Source organism: Oncorhynchus kisutch, unplaced genomic scaffold (assembly GCF_002021735.2).
Source record: "Oncorhynchus kisutch isolate 150728-3 unplaced genomic scaffold, Okis_V2 scaffold1159, whole genome shotgun sequence".
NCBI lineage: Eukaryota > Metazoa > Chordata > Actinopteri > Salmoniformes > Salmonidae > Oncorhynchus > Oncorhynchus kisutch.
The window spans coordinates 1-21,564 of record NW_022263104.1 but is presented as its reverse complement, the minus strand read 5'-3'; the positions used below and the strand labels follow the sequence as shown (position 1 = coordinate 21,564).

The following is a 21,564-nucleotide window of genomic DNA, read 5'->3' as shown; positions in this document are numbered from 1 at the left end:
CATGTTATGTATTTTTCCATCATGAGAAAGGCCCATGGCCCTGAAACTGTTAACAAGGGTTCAAGTCAGCTATGTTGCATAACACATACATACATCCACACAAGCCAACAGCAGATAATATTAAATCACATATGGTAACGGGCTATAGTGCATAACACAGAATCCTCATACTCCGGACGCTTTATCTGGACATGGTTCGTCAGGACCTCCAACAGCCGAAGCTAAGTAACATTAACATGATGCCTTCTAATTGCAGTCGCTGTACTCATACAGGAGAACGATCGCCTTACGGTGAGGATACAACTGTGCTACAAGCCCAGCTTCAGACGCAATCGTTAGGCAAGGGTAATTTCTGTGTAGGAAAGGATGAAACAGCGTCTGTGCCACCAGTAAGTACAGATAGTAACGTTAGTATAAATCCCCTCGCACGGTCCCCGCAGCCGGACAACTTTCTCACGGTTTCTGGAGGGTAATGCTGTAGGAATGCTCAACCGGTGTCGCTCATTCAGCCGACAAACTTTCAACCGGTTTTCCCCATTAAGCAACGAGTCGGAGTCAGAGGCCGAGCCTTCTCTTGTCTCTACTCCTCCCGTTACGGGGTCTGAGACGCCGAAGCTTCCCACCATTAGCTCTGACAAATTGAAAACTCTCGTCATTGGCGACTCCATTACCCGCAGTATTAGACTTAAAACGAATCATCCAGCGATCATACACTGTTTACCAGGCGGCAGGGCAACCGACGTTAAGGCTAATCTGAAGATGGTGCTGGCTAAAGCTCAAACTGGCGAGTATAGAGATATTGTTATCCACGTCGGCACCAACGATATTAGGATGAAACAGTCAGAGATCACCACATAGCTTCAGCGTGTAAATCAGCTAGAAAGATGTGTCGGCATTGAGTAATTGTCTCTGGCCCCCTCCCAGTTAGGGGGAGTGATGAGCTCTACAGCAGAGTCTCACAACTCAATCGCTGGATGAAAACTGGTTTCTGCCCCTCCCAAAAGATAGAATTTTGTATATAATTGGCCCTCTTTCTGGGACTCACCCACAAACAGGACCAAGCCTGACCTGCGGAGGAGTGACGGACTCCATCCTAGCTGGAGGGGTGCTCTCATCTTATCTACCAACATAGACAGGGCTCTAACTCCTCTAGCACCACAATGAAATAGGGTGCAGGCCAGGCAGCAGGCTGTTAGCCAGTCTGCCACTAGCACAGTCAGTGTAGTCAGCTCAGCTATCTCCATTGAGACCGTGTCTGTGCCTCGACCTAGGTTGGACAAAACTAAACGTGGCGGTGTTCGCCTTAGCAATCTCACTAGGATAAAGACCTCCTCCATTCCTGTCATTATTGAAAGAGATCATGATACCTCACATCTCAAAATAGGGCTACTTAATGTCATATCCCTTACTTCAAAGGCAATTATAGTCAATGAACTGATCATAATCTTGATGTGATTGGCCTGATTGAAACATGGCTTTAGCCTGATGAATTTACTGTGTTAAATGAGGCCTCACCTCCTGGCTACACTAGTGACCATATCCCTCGTGCATCCCGCGGAGGTGTTGCTAACATTTACGATAGCAAATTGAAATGTACAAACAAACAAAAAAGACGTTTTCATCTTTTGAGCTTCTAGTCATGAAATCTATGTAGCCTACTCAATAACTTTTTTTTAGCTACTGTTTACAGGCCTCCTGGGCCATATACAGCGTTCCTCATTGAGTTCCCTGAATTCCTATCGGACCTTGTAGTCATAGCAGATAATATTCAAATTTTTGGTGACTTTAATATTCACATGAAAAAGTCCACAGACCCACTCCAAAAGGCTTTCATCATCGACTCAGTGGGTTTTGTCCAACATGTCTCTGGACCTACTCACTGTCACAGTCATACTCTGGGCCTAGTTTTGTCCCATGGGATAAATGTTGTGGATCTTAATGTTTTTCCTCATAATCCTGGACTATCGGACCACCATTTTATTACATTTGCAATTGCAACGAATAATCTGCTCAGACCGCAACCAAGGAACATCAAAAGTCGTGCTATAAATTCACAGATGACACAAAGATTCTTTGATGTCCTTCCAGACTCCCTCTGTCTACCCAAGGATGCCAGAGGACAAAAATCAGTTAACCACCTAACTGAGGAACTCAATTTAACCTTGCGCAATACCCTAGATGCAGTTGCAACCCTAAAAACTAAAAACATTTCTCATAAGAAACTAGCTCCCTGGTATACAGAAAATACCCGAGCTCTGAAGCAAGCTTCCAGAAAATTGGAACGGAAATGGCGCCACAACAAACTGGAAGTCTTCCGACTAGCTTGGAAAGACAGTACCGTGCAGTATCGAAGAGCCCTTGCTGCTGCTCGATCATCCTATTTTTCCAACTTAATTGAGGAAAATAAGAACAATCCGAAATTCCTTTTTGATACTGTCGCAAAGCTAACTACAAAGCAGCATTCCCCAAGAGAGGATGGCTTTCACCTCAGCAGTAATAAATTCATGAACTTCTTTGAGGAAAAGATGATTATTAGAAAGCAAATTACGGACTCCTCTTTAAATCTGCGTATTCCTTCAAAGCTCATTTGTCCTGAGTCTGCACAACTCTGCCAGGACCTAGGATCAAGAGAGACACTCAAGTGTTTTAGTACTATATCTCTTGACACAACGATGAAAATTATCATGGCCTCTAAACCTTCAAGATCCATACTGGACCCTATTCCAACTAAACTACTGAAAGAGCTATGTTGAACATAATAAACAGATCTCTATCCACCGGATGTGTACCAAACTCACTAAAAGTGGCAGTAATAAAGCCTCTCTTGAAAAAGCCAAACCTTGACCCAGAAAATATAAAAAACTATCGGCCTATATCGAATCTTCCATTCCTCTCAACATTTTTAGAAAAGGCTGTTGCGCAGCAACTCACTGCCTTCCTGAAGACAAACAATGTATACGAAATGCTTCAGTCTGGTTTTAGACCCCATCATAGCACTGAGACTGCACTTGTGAAGGTGGTAAATGACCTTTTAATGGCATCAGACCGGGGCTCTGCATCTGTTCTCGTGCTCCTAGACCTTAGTGCTGCTTTTGATACCATCGATCACCACATTCTTTTGGAGAGATTGGAAACCCAAATTGGTCCATACGGACAAGTTCTGGCCTGGTTTAGATCTTATCTGTCGGAAAGATATCAGTTTGTCTCTCTGAATTGTTTGTCCTCTGACAAATCAACTGTAAATTTCGATGTTCCTCAAGGTTCTGTTTTTAGGACCACGATTGATTTCACTATATATTTTACCTCTTGGGGATGTCATTCGAAAACATAATGTTAACTTTCACTGCTATGCAGATGACACACAGCTGAACATTTCAATGAAACATGGTGAAGCCCCAAAATTGCCCTCGCTAGAAGCATGTGTTTCAGACATAAGGAAACGTTCTACTTTTAAACTCGGACAAAACAGAGATGCTTGTTCTAGGTCCCAAGAAACAAAGAGATCTTCTGTTGAATCTGACAATTAATCTTAATGGCTGTACAGTCGTCTCAAATAAAACTGCGAAGGCCCTCGGCGTTACTCTGGACCCTGATCTCTCATTTGAAGAACATATCAAGACTGTTTCAAGGACAGCTTTTTTCCATCTACGTAACATTGCAAAAATCAAACTTTCTGTCCAAAAATTATGCCGAAAAATGTAGCCATGCTTTTGTCACTTCTAGGTTAGACTACTGCAATGCACTACTGCTCTACTTTCCGGCTACCCGGATAAAGCACTAAATAAACTTCAGTTAGTGCTAAATAGGATCCTGACTAGAACCCCAAAAATATATCATATTACTCCAGTGCTAGCCTCCCTACACTGGCTTCCTGCCTCTAACCCTATGAACAGGGGCTGAGTTACTGGCTTACTAGGGCTCTTTCATACCGTGCCTAGGAGGGGTGATGTGATCTTCCTGTCTGGGTTGGCGCCCTCCCTTGGGTTGTGCCGTGGCGGAGATCTTTGTGGGCTACACTCGGGCCTTGTCTCAGGATGGTAAGTTGGTGGTTGAAGATATCCCTCTAGTGGTGTGGGGGCTGTGCTTTGGCAAAGTGGGTGGGGTTATATCCTTACTGTTTGGCCCTGTCCGGGGGTGTCATCGGATGGGGCCACAGTGTCTCCTGACCCCTCCTGTCTCAGCCTCCAGTATTTATGCTGCAGTAGTTTATGTGTCGGGGGGCAAGGGTCAGTTTGTTATATCTGGAGTATTTATCCTGTCCTATCCGGTGTCCTGTGTGAATTTAAGTATGCTCTCTCTAATTTTCTCTTTCTCTCTTTCTTTCTCTCTCTCGGAGGACCTGAGCCCTAGGACCATGCTTCAGGACTACCTGGCATGATGACTCAACTGTTCTGCCTGTGATTATTATTATTTGACCATGCTGGTCATTTATGAACATCTTGGCCATGTTCTGTTATAATCTCCACACGGCACAGCCAGAAGAGGACTGGCCACCCCACATAGCCTGGTTCCACTCTAGGTTTCTTCCTAGGTTTTGGCCTTTCTAGGGAGTTTTTCCTAGCCACCGTGCTTCTACACCTGCATTGCTTGCTGTTTGGGGTTTTAGGCTGGGTTTCTGTACAGCACTTTGAGATATCAGCTGATGTACGAAGGGCTATATAAATACATTTGATGTTATTTTGATTTGACATGATGTGGAATGGGTTCTAGTTCATTTTAACTTGATGGTTGTGTAACTGAGTGTTTGGGGTTGGTACATATGAGGATGTTGCTAGAATCGGGGTATGGTGTCAGTGCTAACTAATATCACGGTTGACAACTTGCATTTCAATTACTCTGCTGGGTGTCTACTAGTCTTCTCTCCTAACTGACTTGGTTTCCTATTAGTGAATGCTTACATGTAAAACCAGCTCTCGTCACTCATACAGGTGCCCCTACTCTCCTAACCTCCCCTCAGTAACTAACGAAGGCACAAAATGATGACATAAATATCACAAAAAAGAATACATTAATGAATCATTTACTTTCTAGAGGCCAAAGGACAGGTAGGTTTAATAATGTAATATGTCCCATCAAAAAGTCCTGTTGTTCACATACCAGCATCCTAAATGGCACTGCTTTTGACCAGAACCCTATGGACCCTGTTCAACAGTAGTGTACTATTCAGTATAGGGTTCCTTTTGGGATGCATTAAATCTTTACAATTACTCATCAGAGCAAATGCTACCATTTTTTTATTCCCACAGAGCCTGTGGGAATAAAAAAGACATGAATGATTTTATAAAAATATTTGTTCATACAGAATGTATGATTTCCCCTCCTCCCACATGGATTACAGACAAGAGGCTAGGTGCGTTCTGACTGTCTTAGTGTGCGGATAAACATGACAATCACTCTCATGAAACTTAAATGAAACATCACTCCTTATGTCTTTTCTCAGCACAAACACTCAGCCCAATTTCTACAGTCAAAACAGGTTTTGAAAATGCTTCTTCCACATCTTTTGGTCCCTGTCTGTTTTGCTCTCAGTGAAGTGCTACTATCCCCTTGGACTACAGGTTATTGCCGTCATAAGGTGTGCGTCTGTCTGTTGGCCGGACACTTTCTACCGTTTAGGACCTTTGTGGGTAAAGGTAAAGATGGGGTATAGCAGCAGCAGTTCCTCTGAAGTGCAGTATCTGCTGGAAGGGAACCTGGTGGTATGAGAGGATGAGTGTGGGCCTGTTGTGCCTCCCCCTATCCCTCCCTCTTCTCTTTCTCTGTCTGAGGGACTCTTAAGGTTCCTGTGCGGACTGTCTCGGTTCGTGCCCTGCTGAAGCTGGCTGTGGTGATTTAAGACACGCTATGTTTATGTGTGTATTTGTTTGTGGCCTCTGGCCCACTTCGCTGTCCCTCTGTCCAGTACATACCGTTGTAGCAGGCCAAGTGTAGTGGCGTGTAGCCCTGGTTGTCTGTGATGACGGGGAGGGTCCACACTGACTGGGCGGTGTGTAGGAGCCACCCCAGTATCCCGATGTGTCCGGACGCCGCCACCAGGTGGACATGGCTCCGCCCCTTACCTTCCCGAACCAGGAAGCTGGCACTGTGCTGCACTCCTCGTGAAAAGTCACCGCCTAGGAGGAAGGGAAGGGAGGGGAGACAAGAATGGATTTGAATAATTTATAATCAATTAAATAATAAGGAATCATAATAGGTATATTTGGGCATAATTTATATTCCATGCTAGATCCCACACCAAAGCCATCCCTAGTATTTCAATGGCCCCATCCCTAGATCAGAACAAGCCTCCCCCTCTCTTTCTGTGTGTGAGCGCGTACAGCCAACTACGATTAACTCAAATGGCAAAATAAGGAAATCATCCTCATCATCACTGTGTGGAATATGCATGTATTTTACACTAATCAGGAATAGATCGGAATATGGTGTGTGAGTCTGTCTGGACAGTCAACTTCTTGTGGAAAATCTACACCATGCTTGCATCCCAGATAGCACCCTATTCCCTATGTAGTGAACTACTTTTGATCAGGGCCTATAAGGATCTGATCAAACGTAGTGTACTAAATAGGGAATAGGGTGCCATTTGTCATATGGAGACCACTACAGGAGCTGGTAGGCTTTACTCACAGCGAGGTGTAGAGGGCTGATGGGAGCTCTGACATCAGATTCGTTCAGGATGTCTGTCCCTGAGGTTTCAATTAGTCGAGGAAAGAGAAGACCGGCCAGTTCAGACTTGGAAAAAGAACATCAAGAGTGACGATGCGTCCACGACAAACATGCAGCCACACCTTAAAACCTACTGTTGGGTTCTGAGAATATGAAATCTACGAATTCATGTCACTGAGGGAGAGAGCTTAATGTATAACGTTTACATTATGTCAGGATATGTTTTTGTTAGCCATCAGGCATCCTATGGGTGGGATCCTCTGGGATGAGAAGACACACAGTCTGGTACCAATCACCATGTCAGCCTTGAGTTGGGGAGGAGTGAGCACTTTGGGGTAGCGGTCAGGTCAGATGAAGTGAGGAAGAACAGATATCACTAAGGTTCTGTCTAGCAACAGAGATGCATTGACTGTTTAGATGTGTAGGAGGAGACTCAGCATAGGAGAGAGGATTAAATATCAGTGCTTGTGTGAATATGTTTTTTGTCTAATGCAGCTGTCTTGACCCTCTGGGAAGAATAAACTTGGTTCAAGCATTCATAGTGTCCGTCGAGTTTTTACTCTGAGAATTAGAACCTAACAGTTGGCACTGCGAGCAGGGTTCACCGCGATTTGCAGTCGAACTAGAGATTCCGAATCAGTGAAACAGAAACAAGGTAGGCACAGTTCCTACACCCGTTATCACTAATTCTGGCATCTTGGGGAGATGAGAGTCGTAGGCTGAACCAATTATAGGGTACGAACCTAGAAAGCCTGAGCTTATTCAGTAGTCCCATTGTATTACGACCGGTCGAGTCCCGGAATAGGTTGAGTCCCAGAAGGTAAGCCCGAGCAGGCAGGTACCTGCAAAGGGTAAGTCCTAGGGGGTAAGACCCGGGTGGGGTTGGTTACCTGCTATACCTGTAACGAGAGGGTGAAAGTCTCAGCCGCAGTGGCCATGCGGCAGTAGAGTGGGTGTGGATTGATAAAGTGACATGCTTGTGTACTAGGATAAAATGTTGCCATTCAGGGTTAGAAGAAAAGCAATAAGATACTCGAACGCTGTTGGATTTGGGTGTATTAGCAGTAGCAATAAAGAGAGGTTGGTTTTATGCCCTGTTGGGGTGGGGAACCATGACAGATTATGTGGAAATAGGAAGACAAGTGTGAATCATTTTGGTAATGTGTGTTATCAACAACAGTGATATTTGAACAGATTGGAGATGACTATCCATAACAATAAAATCCTTCATACAGTGAGGTTAGGTTACCATGCTTGTCCTGCCCCACAGCTGTAGACACAGCCTTCTCCAGGTCCTCAGACACTAGCTGGAGATCCATTACAGGATGTCTGTCACCTCACTGAGCCCCTATTGCAGGTTAGGGGTCACATCCACTTGAATGTCCTTCATATGACGAACCTCCTACAGAGCAAATGAGGAAAACATGATATATTAGGATTTATGTTAGTAGCAATAGAATATGGGAATTTTATCTCAACGCTACCTACAGCTATCATATTTATTTATGTATGTGATCTATGTAAATAAATAAATATATCACAGCTGTAAAACTGTGAAGGACTATAGGTGGAGGCCTACCCATTTCCCAGGAGCATTGTAAAACGTGGATTTGGGTACAGTGTTTATTTCCCCCTAATATCTTTGAAGATTACACCTAAAATAATTAGGCCTACTTCTTTCTACTGCTGATCTGAGACCATTAGGGTTAATCATTACAGATATAAATGCAATATATGGAGTAGAAAAGATTGCCTGCCCACCAACTTGATAAGAATCAACATGTGTTCTACATGGTCTATTTCTATCTGAACGTAACAACTCAATCAAGCTTGTTAATTGATCGTTAAGCCATGTTTGTCAGGTAAACGGTCATTAGTGGCCTATATAAGCCTCATACAGGCCATGGGAAGACATTACCTGTTGATAACACAGACTATTTTCATGATCATGGGAGGTGTGAGAGAATTGCTGCTCGTTGTGATGACTGTGGGTGTTGTCAAAGGTTGGTTCACTAATGTTTAAGGGATTTGTTTGGTAAATATGCTTAACTTTATAAGTTGGGTATTAATATTTGACTGTCTGTATCTTCCGCGTTGGTCATCTTTTATTCTTCACTGCTATTAATATATGTAGCTATTTTGTGTGAACTCAACTTCTGTCAACACTTTCTCCTCAGTTTCTTGTTACCCTGTTGGAAAGTCCCAGAAGCAAGATCAAGTCTCTCTGCAGAGGAGACTTGGAGGTAAGTGTTTCTTTCCACAACCCTTCTAGCTATGTTCTTTGTCACTGTCTATGGTGCTGCTGTGTTTGACACTCATTCAACAGCAGAGTAACTCAGTCTAAATAATGTTGTCAAACCTTTTGCTTGTGTACCTAAACCTAAATTTTTCAGAGCTGTCATCAAATGACGTCTCCATTGTGCATGCCCTGGCCTTGCTCCGATCCATAGGGTCTGACGCGAAACAAACCAGAGAAGGTACGGCCTGAAACATATACTTTGAAAACTGTTGGCTTCATGTTGCTCAAAATTCGATTAGCAATTTGGCCTAGACTGTGTAGAACAGATGTGTTGCTGTAGAATACCCAACTGTTCCTTTTGTTTTTTCTCAAGAGTATTTAGAGACCAATGAAGTAGAATCCCAAGCTTCTCCAAACCATGGTAGTTCTCCGGCAAATGATGCCCTGTCCTCTGAGGAGAAGCTGAGGCACATGTCCTCTGACGACGCCACCTCTGAAGCTGCCACCGGCCCGTCCTCTGACGACGCCACCTCTGAAGCTGCCACCGGCCCGTCCTCTGACGACGCCACCTCTGAAGCTGCCACCGGCCCGTCCTCTGACGACGCCACCTCTGAAGCTGCCACCGGCCCGTCCTCTGACGACGCCACCTCTGAAGCTGCCACCGGCCCGTCCTCTGACGACGCCACCTCTGACGACGCCACCTCTGAAGCTGCCACCGGCCCGTCCTCTGACGACGCCACCTCTGAAGCTGCCACCGGCCCGTCCTCTGACGACGCCACCTCTGAAGCTGCCACCGGCCCGTCCTCTGACGACGCCACCTCTGAAGCTGCCACCGGCCCGTCCTCTGACGACGCCACCTCTGAAGCTGCCACCGGCCCGTCCTCTGACGACGCCACCTCTGAAGCTGCCACCGGCCCGTCCGGCGACGACGCCACCTCTGAAGCTGCCACCGGCCCGTCCGGCGACGACGCCACCTCTGAAGCTGCCACCGGCCCGTCCGGCGACGACGCCACCTCTGAAGCTGCCACCGGCCCGTCCGGCGACGACGCCACCTCTGAAGCTGCCACCGGCCCGTCCGGCGACGACGCCACCTCTGAAGCTGCCACCGGCCCGTCCGGCGACGACGCCACCTCTGAAGCTGCCACCGGCCCGTCCGGCGACGACGCCACCTCTGAAGCTGCCACCGGCCCGTCCGGCGACGACGCCACCTCTGAAGCTGCCACCGGCCCGTCCGGCGACGACGCCACCTCTGAAGCTGCCACCGGCCCGTCCGGCGACGACGCCACCTCTGAAGCTGCCACCGGCCCGTCCGGCGACGACGCCACCTCTGAAGCTGCCACCGGCCCGTCCGGCGACGACGCCACCTCTGAAGCTGCCACCGGCCCGTCCGGCGACGACGCCACCTCTGAAGCTGCCACCGGCCCGTCCGGCGACGACGCCACCTCTGAAGCTGCCACCGGCCCGTCCGGCGACGACGCCACCTCTGAAGCTGCCACCGGCCCGTCCGGCGACGACGCCACCTCTGAAGCTGCCACCGGCCCGTCCGGCGACGACGCCACCTCTGAAGCTGCCACCGGCCCGTCCGGCGACGACGCCACCTCTGAAGCTGCCACCGGCCCGTCCGGCGACGACGCCACCTCTGAAGCTGCCACCGGCCCGTCTGACGACAGCCACCTCTGAAGCTGCCACCGGCCCGTCCTCTGACGACGCCACCTCTGAAGCTGCCACCGGCCCGTCCTCTGACGACGCCACCTCTGAAGCTGCCACCGGCCCGTCCTCTGACGACGCCACCTCTGAAGCTGCCACCGGCCCGTCCTCTGACGACGCCACCTCTGAAGCTGCCACCGGCCCGTCCTCTGACGACTCCACCTCTGAAGCTGCCACCGGCCCGTCCTCTGACGACGCCACCTCTGAAGCTGCCACCGGCCCGTCCTCTGACGACGCCACCTCTGAAGCTGCCACCGGCCCGTCCTCTGACGACGCCACCTCTGAAGCTGCCACCGGCCCGTCCTCTGACGACGCCACCTCTGAAGCTGCCACCGGCCCGTCCTCTGACGACGCCACCTCTGAAGCTGCCACCGGCCCGTCCTCTGACGACGCCACCTCTGAAGCTGCCACCGGCCCGTCCTCTGACGACGCCACCTCTGAAGCTGCCACCGGCCCGTCCTCTGACGACGCCACCTCTGAAGCTGCCACCGGCCCGTCCTCTGACGACGCCACCTTTGAAGCTGCCACCGGCCCGTCCTCTGACGACGCCACCTCTGAAGCTGCCACCGGCCCGTCCGGCGACGACGCCACCTCTGAAGCTGCCACCGGCCCGTCCGGCGACGACGCCACCTCTGAAGCTGCCACCGGCCCGTCCGGCGACGACGCCACCTCTGAAGCTGCCACCGGCCCGTCCTCTGACGACGCCACCTCTGTAGCTGCCACCGGCCCGTCCTCTGTAGCTGCCACCGGCCCGTCCTCTGGCGACGCCACCTCTGTAGCTGCCACCGGCCCGTCCTCTGGCGACGACGCCACCTCTGAAGCTGCCACCGGCCCGTCTGGCGACGACGCCACCTCTGAAGCTGCCACCGGCCCGTCTGGCGACGACGCCACCTCTGAAGCTGCCACCGGCCCGTCTGGCGACGACGCCACCTCTGTAGCTGCCACCGGCCCGTCCTCTGACGACGCCACCTCTGAAGCTGCCACCAGCCCGTCCGGCGACGACGCCACCTCTGAAGCTGCCATCGGCCCGTCCTCTGACGACGCCACCTCTGAAGCTGCCACCGGCCCGTCCTCTGACGACGCCACCTCTGAAGCTGCCACCGGCCCGTCTGGCGACGACGCCATGGATATCTGACGTGGGACATGCAATAGTTAACGGGTACTCTAGTCCAGTGTGTAACTGCATTTGCTTGTTTTGGCTCAAATAAACATTAACTGTAATACTTGTGTCCTCTGTATTGTTTTGGTGGTTCCTACTTGGAGCTGAGGTCTATGACCTGACTTGAGTAACTGGGGTGATGGCAACATTTATTTTGCATTATATCCATGCGCCAGCAATATTACTCTGACCCCTGTGTTTTAAATTACCATTTGACTTAAGCTACATTTGCTCAGTGTTGGTCCATTTATGCTAGTAGCATCACATGATACCTCAAACAGCATTTTGACGCCATTTCCGGTCACAACTTGCAGACTTGTTTACGTGTTGCTGTGTGTTTTGTTGCCTACTTTGCTACATGACAACTTTACGGTTTTTACTTTATAATTACCGTTTATATTTTTGGTTTTTCCCCTCGTGTCAGGGTTGCGTCAATTCGAATCTGGTATCAGGAAAAATATAAAAATGAGGCACCGACGTATGCTATGTATTTTTTATTAGCTAAGTGGTAAATGCAATTTTCGTATATACGGGCTCTCTGTCCCACCTCGAAGGGCAAAACAGAACTGACTTGTTCCTGACAAAGATATTTAATATACTCTGACAGAAGTAGTTCCTGCTTCCGAGCCGGCCTGTCAGAGTAGAGACTAGGCTGGGTGAGTCTAAACCACGCCCAATCGTTGATTGTTGGCGCAGAGGCTGGTCCCAGCCCTCTAAGCGCTTCAGCGGTCAGTCGTTGTAGCTGTGTAGATATGCAGTGATCAGGCACCTGGCTCCTGTTATCTAACAAGACTGTTCTCGCAACACTACGTTCTGAATGTGCCCCCCCCAACTCATTGCACAGGTCCGGCCTTCATGTTATGTATTTTTCCATCATGAGAAAGGCCCATGGCCCTGAAACTGTTAACAAGGGTTCAAGTCAGCTATGTTGCATAACACATACATACATCCACACAAGCCAACAGCAGATAATATTAAATCACATATGGTAACGGGCTATAGTGCATAACACAGAATCCTCATACTCCGGACGCTTTATCTGGACATGGTTCGTCAGGACCTCCAACAGCCGAAGCTAAGTAACATTAACATGATGCCTTCTAATTGCAGTCGCTGTACTCATACAGGAGAACGATCGCCTTACGGTGAGGATACAACTGTGCTACAAGCCCAGCTTCAGACGCAATCGTTAGGCAAGGGTAATTTCTGTGTAGGAAAGGATGAAACAGCGTCTGTGCCACCAGTAAGTACAGATAGTAACGTTAGTATAAATCCCCTCGCACGGTCCCCGCAGCCGGACAACTTTCTCACGGTTTCTGGAGGGTAATGCTGTAGGAATGCTCAACCGGTGTCGCTCATTCAGCCGACAAACTTTCAACCGGTTTTCCCCATTAAGCAACGAGTCGGAGTCAGAGGCCGAGCCTTCTCTTGTCTCTACTCCTCCCGTTACGGGGTCTGAGACGCCGAAGCTTCCCACCATTAGCTCTGACAAATTGAAAACTCTCGTCATTGGCGACTCCATTACCCGCAGTATTAGACTTAAAACGAATCATCCAGCGATCATACACTGTTTACCAGGCGGCAGGGCAACCGACGTTAAGGCTAATCTGAAGATGGTGCTGGCTAAAGCTCAAACTGGCGAGTATAGAGATATTGTTATCCACGTCGGCACCAACGATATTAGGATGAAACAGTCAGAGATCACCACATAGCTTCAGCGTGTAAATCAGCTAGAAAGATGTGTCGGCATTGAGTAATTGTCTCTGGCCCCCTCCCAGTTAGGGGGAGTGATGAGCTCTACAGCAGAGTCTCACAACTCAATCGCTGGATGAAAACTGGTTTCTGCCCCTCCCAAAAGATAGAATTTTGTATATAATTGGCCCTCTTTCTGGGACTCACCCACAAACAGGACCAAGCCTGACCTGCGGAGGAGTGACGGACTCCATCCTAGCTGGAGGGGTGCTCTCATCTTATCTACCAACATAGACAGGGCTCTAACTCCTCTAGCACCACAATGAAATAGGGTGCAGGCCAGGCAGCAGGCTGTTAGCCAGTCTGCCACTAGCACAGTCAGTGTAGTCAGCTCAGCTATCTCCATTGAGACCGTGTCTGTGCCTCGACCTAGGTTGGACAAAACTAAACGTGGCGGTGTTCGCCTTAGCAATCTCACTAGGATAAAGACCTCCTCCATTCCTGTCATTATTGAAAGAGATCATGATACCTCACATCTCAAAATAGGGCTACTTAATGTCATATCCCTTACTTCAAAGGCAATTATAATCAATGAACTGATCATAATCTTGATGTGATTGGCCTGATTGAAACATGGCTTTAGCCTGATGAATTTACTGTGTTAAATGAGGCCTCACCTCCTGGCTACACTAGTGACCATATCCCTCGTGCATCCCGCGGAGGTGTTGCTAACATTTACGATAGCAAATTGAAATGTACAAACAAACAAAAAAGACGTTTTCATCTTTTGAGCTTCTAGTCATGAAATCTATGTAGCCTACTCAATAACTTTTTTTTAGCTACTGTTTACAGGCCTCCTGGGCCATATACAGCGTTCCTCATTGAGTTCCCTGAATTCCTATCGGACCTTGTAGTCATAGCAGATAATATTCAAATTTTTGGTGACTTTAATATTCACATGAAAAAGTCCACAGACCCACTCCAAAAGGCTTTCATCATCGACTCAGTGGGTTTTGTCCAACATGTCTCTGGACCTACTCACTGTCACAGTCATACTCTGGGCCTAGTTTTGTCCCATGGGATAAATGTTGTGGATCTTAATGTTTTTCCTCATAATCCTGGACTATCGGACCACCATTTTATTACATTTGCAATTGCAACGAATAATCTGCTCAGACCGCAACCAAGGAACATCAAAAGTCGTGCTATAAATTCACAGATGACACAAAGATTCTTTGATGTCCTTCCAGACTCCCTCTGTCTACCCAAGGATGCCAGAGGACAAAAATCAGTTAACCACCTAACTGAGGAACTCAATTTAACCTTGCGCAATACCCTAGATGCAGTTGCAACCCTAAAAACTAAAAACATTTCTCATAAGAAACTAGCTCCCTGGTATACAGAAAATACCCGAGCTCTGAAGCAAGCTTCCAGAAAATTGGAACGGAAATGGCGCCACAACAAACTGGAAGTCTTCCGACTAGCTTGGAAAGACAGTACCGTGCAGTATCGAAGAGCCCTTGCTGCTGCTCGATCATCCTATTTTTCCAACTTAATTGAGGAAAATAAGAACAATCCAAAATTCCTTTTTGATACTGTCGCAAAGCAAAGCTAACTACAAAGCAGCATTCCCCAAGAGAGGATGGCTTTCACCTCAGCAGTAATAAATTCATGAACTTCTTTGAGGAAAAGATGATTATTAGAAAGCAAATTACGGACTCCTCTTTAAATCTGCGTATTCCTTCAAAGCTCATTTGTCCTGAGTCTGCACAACTCTGCCAGGACCTAGGATCAAGAGAGACACTCAAGTGTTTTAGTACTATATCTCTTGACACAACGATGAAAATTATCATGGCCTCTAAACCTTCAAGATCCATACTGGACCCTATTCCAACTAAACTACTGAAAGAGCTGCTTCCTGTGCTTGGCCCTCCTATGTTGAACATAATAAACAGATCTCTATCCACCGGATGTGTACCAAACTCACTAAAAGTGGCAGTAATAAAGCCTCTCTTGAAAAAGCCAAACCTTGACCCAGAAAATATAAAGAACTATCGGCCTATATCGAATCTTCCATTCCTCTCAACATTTTTAGAAAAGGCTGTTGCGCAGCAACTCACTGCCTTCCTGAAGACAAACAATGTATACGAAATGCTTCAGTCTGGTTTTAGACCCCATCATAGCACTGAGACTGCACTTGTGAAGGTGGTAAATGACCTTTTAATGGCATCAGACCGGGGCTCTGCATCTGTTCTCGTGCTCCTAGACCTTAGTGCTGCTTTTGATACCATCGATCACCACATTCTTTTGGAGAGATTGGAAACCCAAATTGGTCCATACGGACAAGTTCTGGCCTGGTTTAGATCTTATCTGTCGGAAAGATATCAGTTTGTCTCTCTGAATTGTTTGTCCTCTGACAAATCAACTGTAAATTTCGATGTTCCTCAAGGTTCCGTTTTTAGGACCACGATTGATTTCACTATATATTTTACCTCTTGGGGATGTCATTCGAAAACATAATGTTAACTTTCACTGCTATGCAGATGACACACAGCTGAACATTTCAATGAAACATGGTGAAGCCACAAAATTGCCCTCGCTAGAAGCATGTGTTTCAGACATAAGGAAGTGGATGGCTGCAAACGTTCTACTTTTAAACTTGGACAAAACAGAGATGCTTGTTCTAGGTCCCAAGAAACAAAGAGATCTTCTGTTGAATCTGACAATTAATCTTAATGGCTGTACAGTCGTCTCAAATAAAACTGCGAAGGCCCTCGGCGTTACTCTGGACCCTGATCTCTCTTTTGAAGAACATATCAAGACTGTTTCAAGGACAGCTTTTTTCCATCTACGTAACATTGCAAAAATCAAACTTTCTGTCCAAAAATGATGCCGAAAAATGTATCCATGCTTTTGTCACTTCTAGGTTAGACTACTGCAATGCACTACTGCTCTACTTTCCGGCTACCCGGATAAAGCACTAAATAAACTTCAGTTAGTGCTAAATAGGATCCTGACTAGAACCCAAAAAATATATCATATTACTCCAGTGCTAGCCTCCCTACACTGGCCTCCTGTCAAGGCAAGGGCTGATTTCAAGGTTTTACTGCTATCTCTCTGATTTGGTCCTGCCATACATACCTACACGGTCACAAGACGCAGGCCTCCTAATCGTCCCTAGAATTTCTAAGCAAACAGCTGGAGGCAGGGCTTTCTCCTATAGAGCTCCATTTTTATGGAATGGTCTGCCTACCCATGTGAGAGACGCAAACCCGGTCTCAACCTTCTCTTCAGTGGGTCATATGATGGAGTGTAGTCTGGCCCAGGAGTGTGAAGGTGAACGGAAAGGCTCTGGAGCAACGAACCGCCCTTGCTGTCTCTGCCTGGCCGGCTCCCCTCTTTCCACTGGGATTTTCTGCCTCTAACCCTATTAACAGGGGCTGAGTTACTGGCTTACTAGGGCTCTTTCATACCGTGCCTAGGAGGGGTGATGTGATCTTCCTGTCTGGGTTGGCGCCCTCCCTTGGGTTGTGCCGTGGCGGAGATCTTTGTGGGCTACACTCGGGCCTTGTCTCAGGATGGTAAGTTGGTGGTTGAAGATATCCCTCTAGTGGTGTGGGGGCTGTGCTTTGGCAAAGTGGGTGGGGTTATATCCTTACTGTTTGGCCCTGTCCGGGGGTGTCATCGGATGGGGCCACAGTGTCTCCTGACCCCTCCTGTCTCAGCCTCCAGTATTTATGCTGCAGTAGTTTATGTGTCGGGGGGCAAGGGTCAGTTTGTTATATCTGGAGTACTTCTCCTGTCCTATCCGGTGTCCTGTGTGAATTTAAGTATGCTCTCTCTAATTTTCTCTTTCTCTCTTTCTTTCTCTCTCTCTCTCGGAGGACCTGAGCCCTAGGACCATGCTTCAGGACTACCTGGCATGATGACTCCTTGCTGTCCCCAGTCCACCTGGCCGTGCTGCTGCTCCAGTTTCAACTGTTCTGCCTGTGATTATTATTATTTGACCATGCTGGTCATTTATGAACATCTTGGCCATGTTCTGTTATAATCTCCACACGGCACAGCCAGAAGAGGACTGGCCACCCCACATAGCCTGGTTCCACTCTAGGTTTCTTCCTAGGTTTTGGCCTTTCTAGGGAGTTTTTCCTAGCCACCGTGCTTCTACACCTGCATTGCTTGCTGTTTGGGGTTTTAGGCTGGGTTTCTGTACAGCACTTTGAGATATCATCTGATGTACGAAGGGCTATATAAATACATTTGATGTTATTTTGATTTGACATGATGTGGAATGGGTTCTAGTTCATTTTAACTTGATGGTTGTGTAACTGAGTGTTTGGGGTTGGTACATATGAGGATGTTGCTAGAATCGGGGTTAATGGTGTCAGTGCTAACTAATATCACGGTTGACAACTTGCATTTCAATTACTCTGCTGGGTGTCTACTAGTCTTCTCTCCTAACTGACTTGGTTTCCTATTAGTGAATGCTTACATGTAAAACCAGCTCTCGTCACTCATACAGGTGCCCCTACTCTCCTAACCTCCCCTCAGTAACTAACGAAGGCACAAAATGATGACATAAATATCACAAGAAAGAATACATTAATGAATCATTTACTTTCTAGAGGCCAAAGGACAGGTAGGTTTAATAATGTAATATGTCCCATCAAAAAGTCCTGTTGTTCACATACCAGCATCCTAAATGGCACTGCTTTTGACCAGAACCCTATGGACCCTGTTCAACAGTAGTGTACTATTCAGTATAGGGTTCCTTTTGGGATGCATTAAATCTTTACAATTACTCATCAGAGCAAATGCTACCATTTTTTTTATTCCCACAGAGCCTGTGGGAATAAAAAAAGACATGAATGATTTTATAAAAATATTTGTTCATACAGAATGTATGATTTCCCCTCCTCCCACATGGATTACAGACAAGAGGCTAGGTGCGTTCTGACTGTCTTAGTGTGCGGATAAACATGACAATCACTCTCATGAAACTTAAATGAAACATCACTCCTTATGTCTTTTCTCAGCACAAACACTCAGCCCAATTTCTACAGTCAAAACAGGTTTTGAAAATGCTTCTTCCACATCTTTTGGTCCCTGTCTGTTTTGCTCTCAGTGAAGTGCTACTATCCCCTTGGACTACAGGTTATTGCCGTCATAAGGTGTGCGTCTGTCTGTTGGCCGGACACTTTCTACCGTTTAGGACCTTTGTGGGTAAAGGTAAAGATGGGGTATAGCAGCAGCAGTTCCTCTGAAGTGCAGTATCTGCTGGAAGGGAACCTGGTGGTATGAGAGGATGAGTGTGGGCCTGTTGTGCCTCCCCCTATCCCTCCCTCTTCTCTTTCTCTGTCTGAGGGACTCTTAAGGTTCCTGTGCGGACTGTCTCGGTTCGTGCCCTGCTGAAGCTGGCTGTGGTGATTTAAGACACGCTATGTTTATGTGTGTATTTGTTTGTGGCCTCTGGCCCACTTCGCTGTCCCTCTGTCCAGTACATACCGTTGTAGCAGGCCAAGTGTAGTGGCGTGTAGCCCTGGTTGTCTGTGATGACGGGGAGGGTCCACACTGACTGGGCGGTGTGTAGGAGCCACCCCAGTATCCCGATGTGTCCGGACGCCGCCACCAGGTGGACATGGCTCCGCCCCTTACCTTCCCGAACCAGGAAGCTGGCACTGTGCTGCACTCCTCGTGAAAAGTCACCGCCTAGGAGGAAGGGAAGGGAGGGGAGACAAGAATGGATTTGAATAATTTATAATCAATTAAATAATAAGGAATCATAATAGGTATATTTGGGCATAATTTATATTCCATGCTAGATCCCACACCAAAGCCATCCCTAGTATTTCAATGGCCCCATCCCTAGATCAGAACAAGCCTCCCCCTCTCTTTCTGTGTGTGAGCGCGTACAGCCAACTACGATTAACTCAAATGGCAAAATAAGGAAATCATCCTCATCATCACTGTGTGGAATATGCATGTATTTTACACTAATCAGGAATAGATCGGAATATGGTGTGTGAGTCTGTCTGGACAGTCAACTTCTTGTGGAAAATCTACACCATGCTTGCATCCCAGATAGCACCCTATTCCCTATGTAGTGAACTACTTTTGATCAGGGCCTATAAGGATCTGATCAAACGTAGTGTACTAAATAGGGAATAGGGTGCCATTTGTCATATGGAGACCACTACAGGAGCTGGTAGGCTTTACTCACAGCGAGGTGTAGAGGGCTGATGGGAGCTCTGACATCAGATTCGTTCAGGATGTCTGTCCCTGAGGTTTCAATTAGTCGAGGAAAGAGAAGACCGGCCAGTTCAGACTTGGAAAAAGAACATCAAGAGTGACGATGCGTCCACGACAAACATGCAGCCACACCTTAAAACCTACTGTTGGGTTCTGAGAATATGAAATCTACGAATTCATGTCACTGAGGGAGAGAGCTTAATGTATAACGTTTACATTATGTCAGGATATGTTTTTGTTAGCCATCAGGCATCCTATGGGTGGGATCCTCTGGGATGAGAAGACACACAGTCTGGTACCAATCACCATGTCAGCCTTGAGTTGGGGAGGAGTGAGCACTTTGGGGTAGCGGTCAGGTCAGATGAAGTGAGGAAGAACAGATATCACTAAGGTTCTGTCTAGCAACAGAGATGCATTGACTGTTTAGATGTGTAGGAGGAGACTCAGCATAGGAGAGAGGATTAAATATCAGTGCTTGTGTGAATATGTTTTTTGTCTAATGCAGCTGTCTTGACCCTCTGGGAAGAATAAACTTGGTTCAAGCATTCATAGTGTCCGTCGAGTTTTTACTCTGAGAATTAGAACCTAACAGTTGGCACTGCGAGCAGGGTTCACCGCGATTTGCAGTCGAACTAGAGATTCCGAATCAGTGAAACAGAAACAAGGTAGGCACAGTTCCTACACCCGTTATCACTAATTCTGGCATCTTGGGGAGATGAGAGTCGTAGGCTGAACCAATTATAGGGTACGAACCTAGAAAGCCTGAGCTTATTCAGTAGTCCCATTGTATTACGACCGGTCGAGTCCCGGAATAGGTTGAGTCCCAGAAGGTAAGCCCGAGCAGGCAGGTACCTGCAAAGGGTAAGTCCTAGGGGGTAAGACCCGGGTGGGGTTGGTTACCTGCTATACCTGTAACGAGAGGGTGAAAGTCTCAGCCGCAGTGGCCATGCGGCAGTAGAGTGGGTGTGGATTGATAAAGTGACATGCTTGTGTACTAGGATAAAATGTTGCCATTCAGGGTTAGAAGAAAAGCAATAAGATACTCGAACGCTGTTGATTTGGGTGTATTAGCAGTAGCAATAAAGAGAGGTTGGTTTTATGCCCTGTTGGGGTGGGGAACCATGACAGATTATGTGGAAATAGGAAGACAAGTGTGAATCATTTTGGTAATGTGTGTTATCAACAACAGTGATATTTGAACAGATTGGGAGATGACTATCCATAACAATAAATCCTTCATACAGTGAGGTTAGGTTACCATGCTTGTCCTGCCCCACAGCTGTAGACACAGCCTTCTCCAGGTCCTCAGACACTAGCTGGAGATCCATTACAGGATGTCTGTCACCTCACTGAGCCCTATTGCAGGTTAAGGGGTCACATCCACTTGAATGTCCTTCATATGACGAACCTCCTACAGAGCAAATGAGGAAAACATGATATATTAGGATTTATGTTAGTAGCAATAGAATATGGGAATTTTATCTCAACGCTACCTACAGCTATCTATTTATTTATGTATGTGATCTATGTAAATAAATAAATATATCACAGCTGTAAAACTGTGAAGGACTATAGGTGGAGGCCTACCCATTTCCCAGGAGCATTGTAAAACGTGGATTTGGGTACAGTGTTTATTTCCCCCTAATATCTTTGAAGATACACCTAAAATAATTAGGCCTACTCTTTCTACTGCTGATCTGAGACCATTAGGGTTAATCATTACAGATATAAATGCAATATATGGAGTAGAAAAGATTGCCTGCCCACCAACTTGATAAGAATCAACATGTGTTCTACATGGTCTATTTCTATCTGAACGTAAACAACTCAATCAAGCTTGTTAATTGATCGTTAA

The 21,564-nt window shown here is 47.1% G+C and overlaps 2 protein-coding genes across 6 annotated transcripts in view; one reads left to right on the top strand and one right to left on the bottom strand.

Annotated features, from left to right (window-relative positions):
- Positions 1-21,066, bottom strand: part of LOC116365064 (uncharacterized) — a 37,589-nt gene extending 16,523 nt beyond the window's left edge. For 3 of the 5 annotated variants that reach the window (XM_031817815.1, XM_031817818.1, XM_031817823.1), the window contains exons 1-6: positions 20,968-21,066; positions 19,681-19,739; positions 18,966-19,169; positions 7,913-8,065; positions 6,625-6,683; positions 5,910-6,113 (exon numbers count right to left, since the gene is read on the bottom strand). The gene's annotated coding sequence lies outside the window, so the exon portion shown is untranslated. Of the gene's footprint in view, positions 1-5,909; positions 6,114-6,624; positions 6,684-7,406; positions 7,563-7,912; positions 8,066-18,965; positions 19,170-19,680; positions 19,740-20,462; positions 20,619-20,967 lie in introns of all 5 variants that reach the window. The other 2 variants (XM_031817817.1, XM_031817816.1) reach the window with 2 other exon arrangements.
- Positions 8,546-11,832, top strand: LOC116365066 (polysialoglycoprotein-like). The gene is made up of 5 exons (XM_031817825.1): positions 8,546-8,666; positions 8,841-8,906; positions 9,057-9,140; positions 9,276-10,560; positions 11,597-11,832. Exons 1-5 carry the CDS (start codon positions 8,567-8,569, stop codon positions 11,742-11,744), a joined length of 1,683 nt encoding a protein of 560 aa, XP_031673685.1. The 5' UTR covers positions 8,546-8,566; the 3' UTR covers positions 11,745-11,832.
- Positions 21,067-21,564: the final 498 nt, after the last annotated feature.

Coding starts and splice junctions, on each gene's coding strand:
- LOC116365066 (XM_031817825.1), top strand. CDS start 8,567: ATGGGAAGACATTACCTGTTGATAACACAGACTATTTTCATGATCATG. Junction 8,907..9,056: donor TCTGCAGAGGAGACTTGGAG/GTAAGTGTTTCT, acceptor TAAATTTTTCAG/AGCTGTCATCAAATGACGTC. Junction 9,141..9,275: donor CGCGAAACAAACCAGAGAAG/GTACGGCCTGAA, acceptor TTTTTTCTCAAG/AGTATTTAGAGACCAATGAA.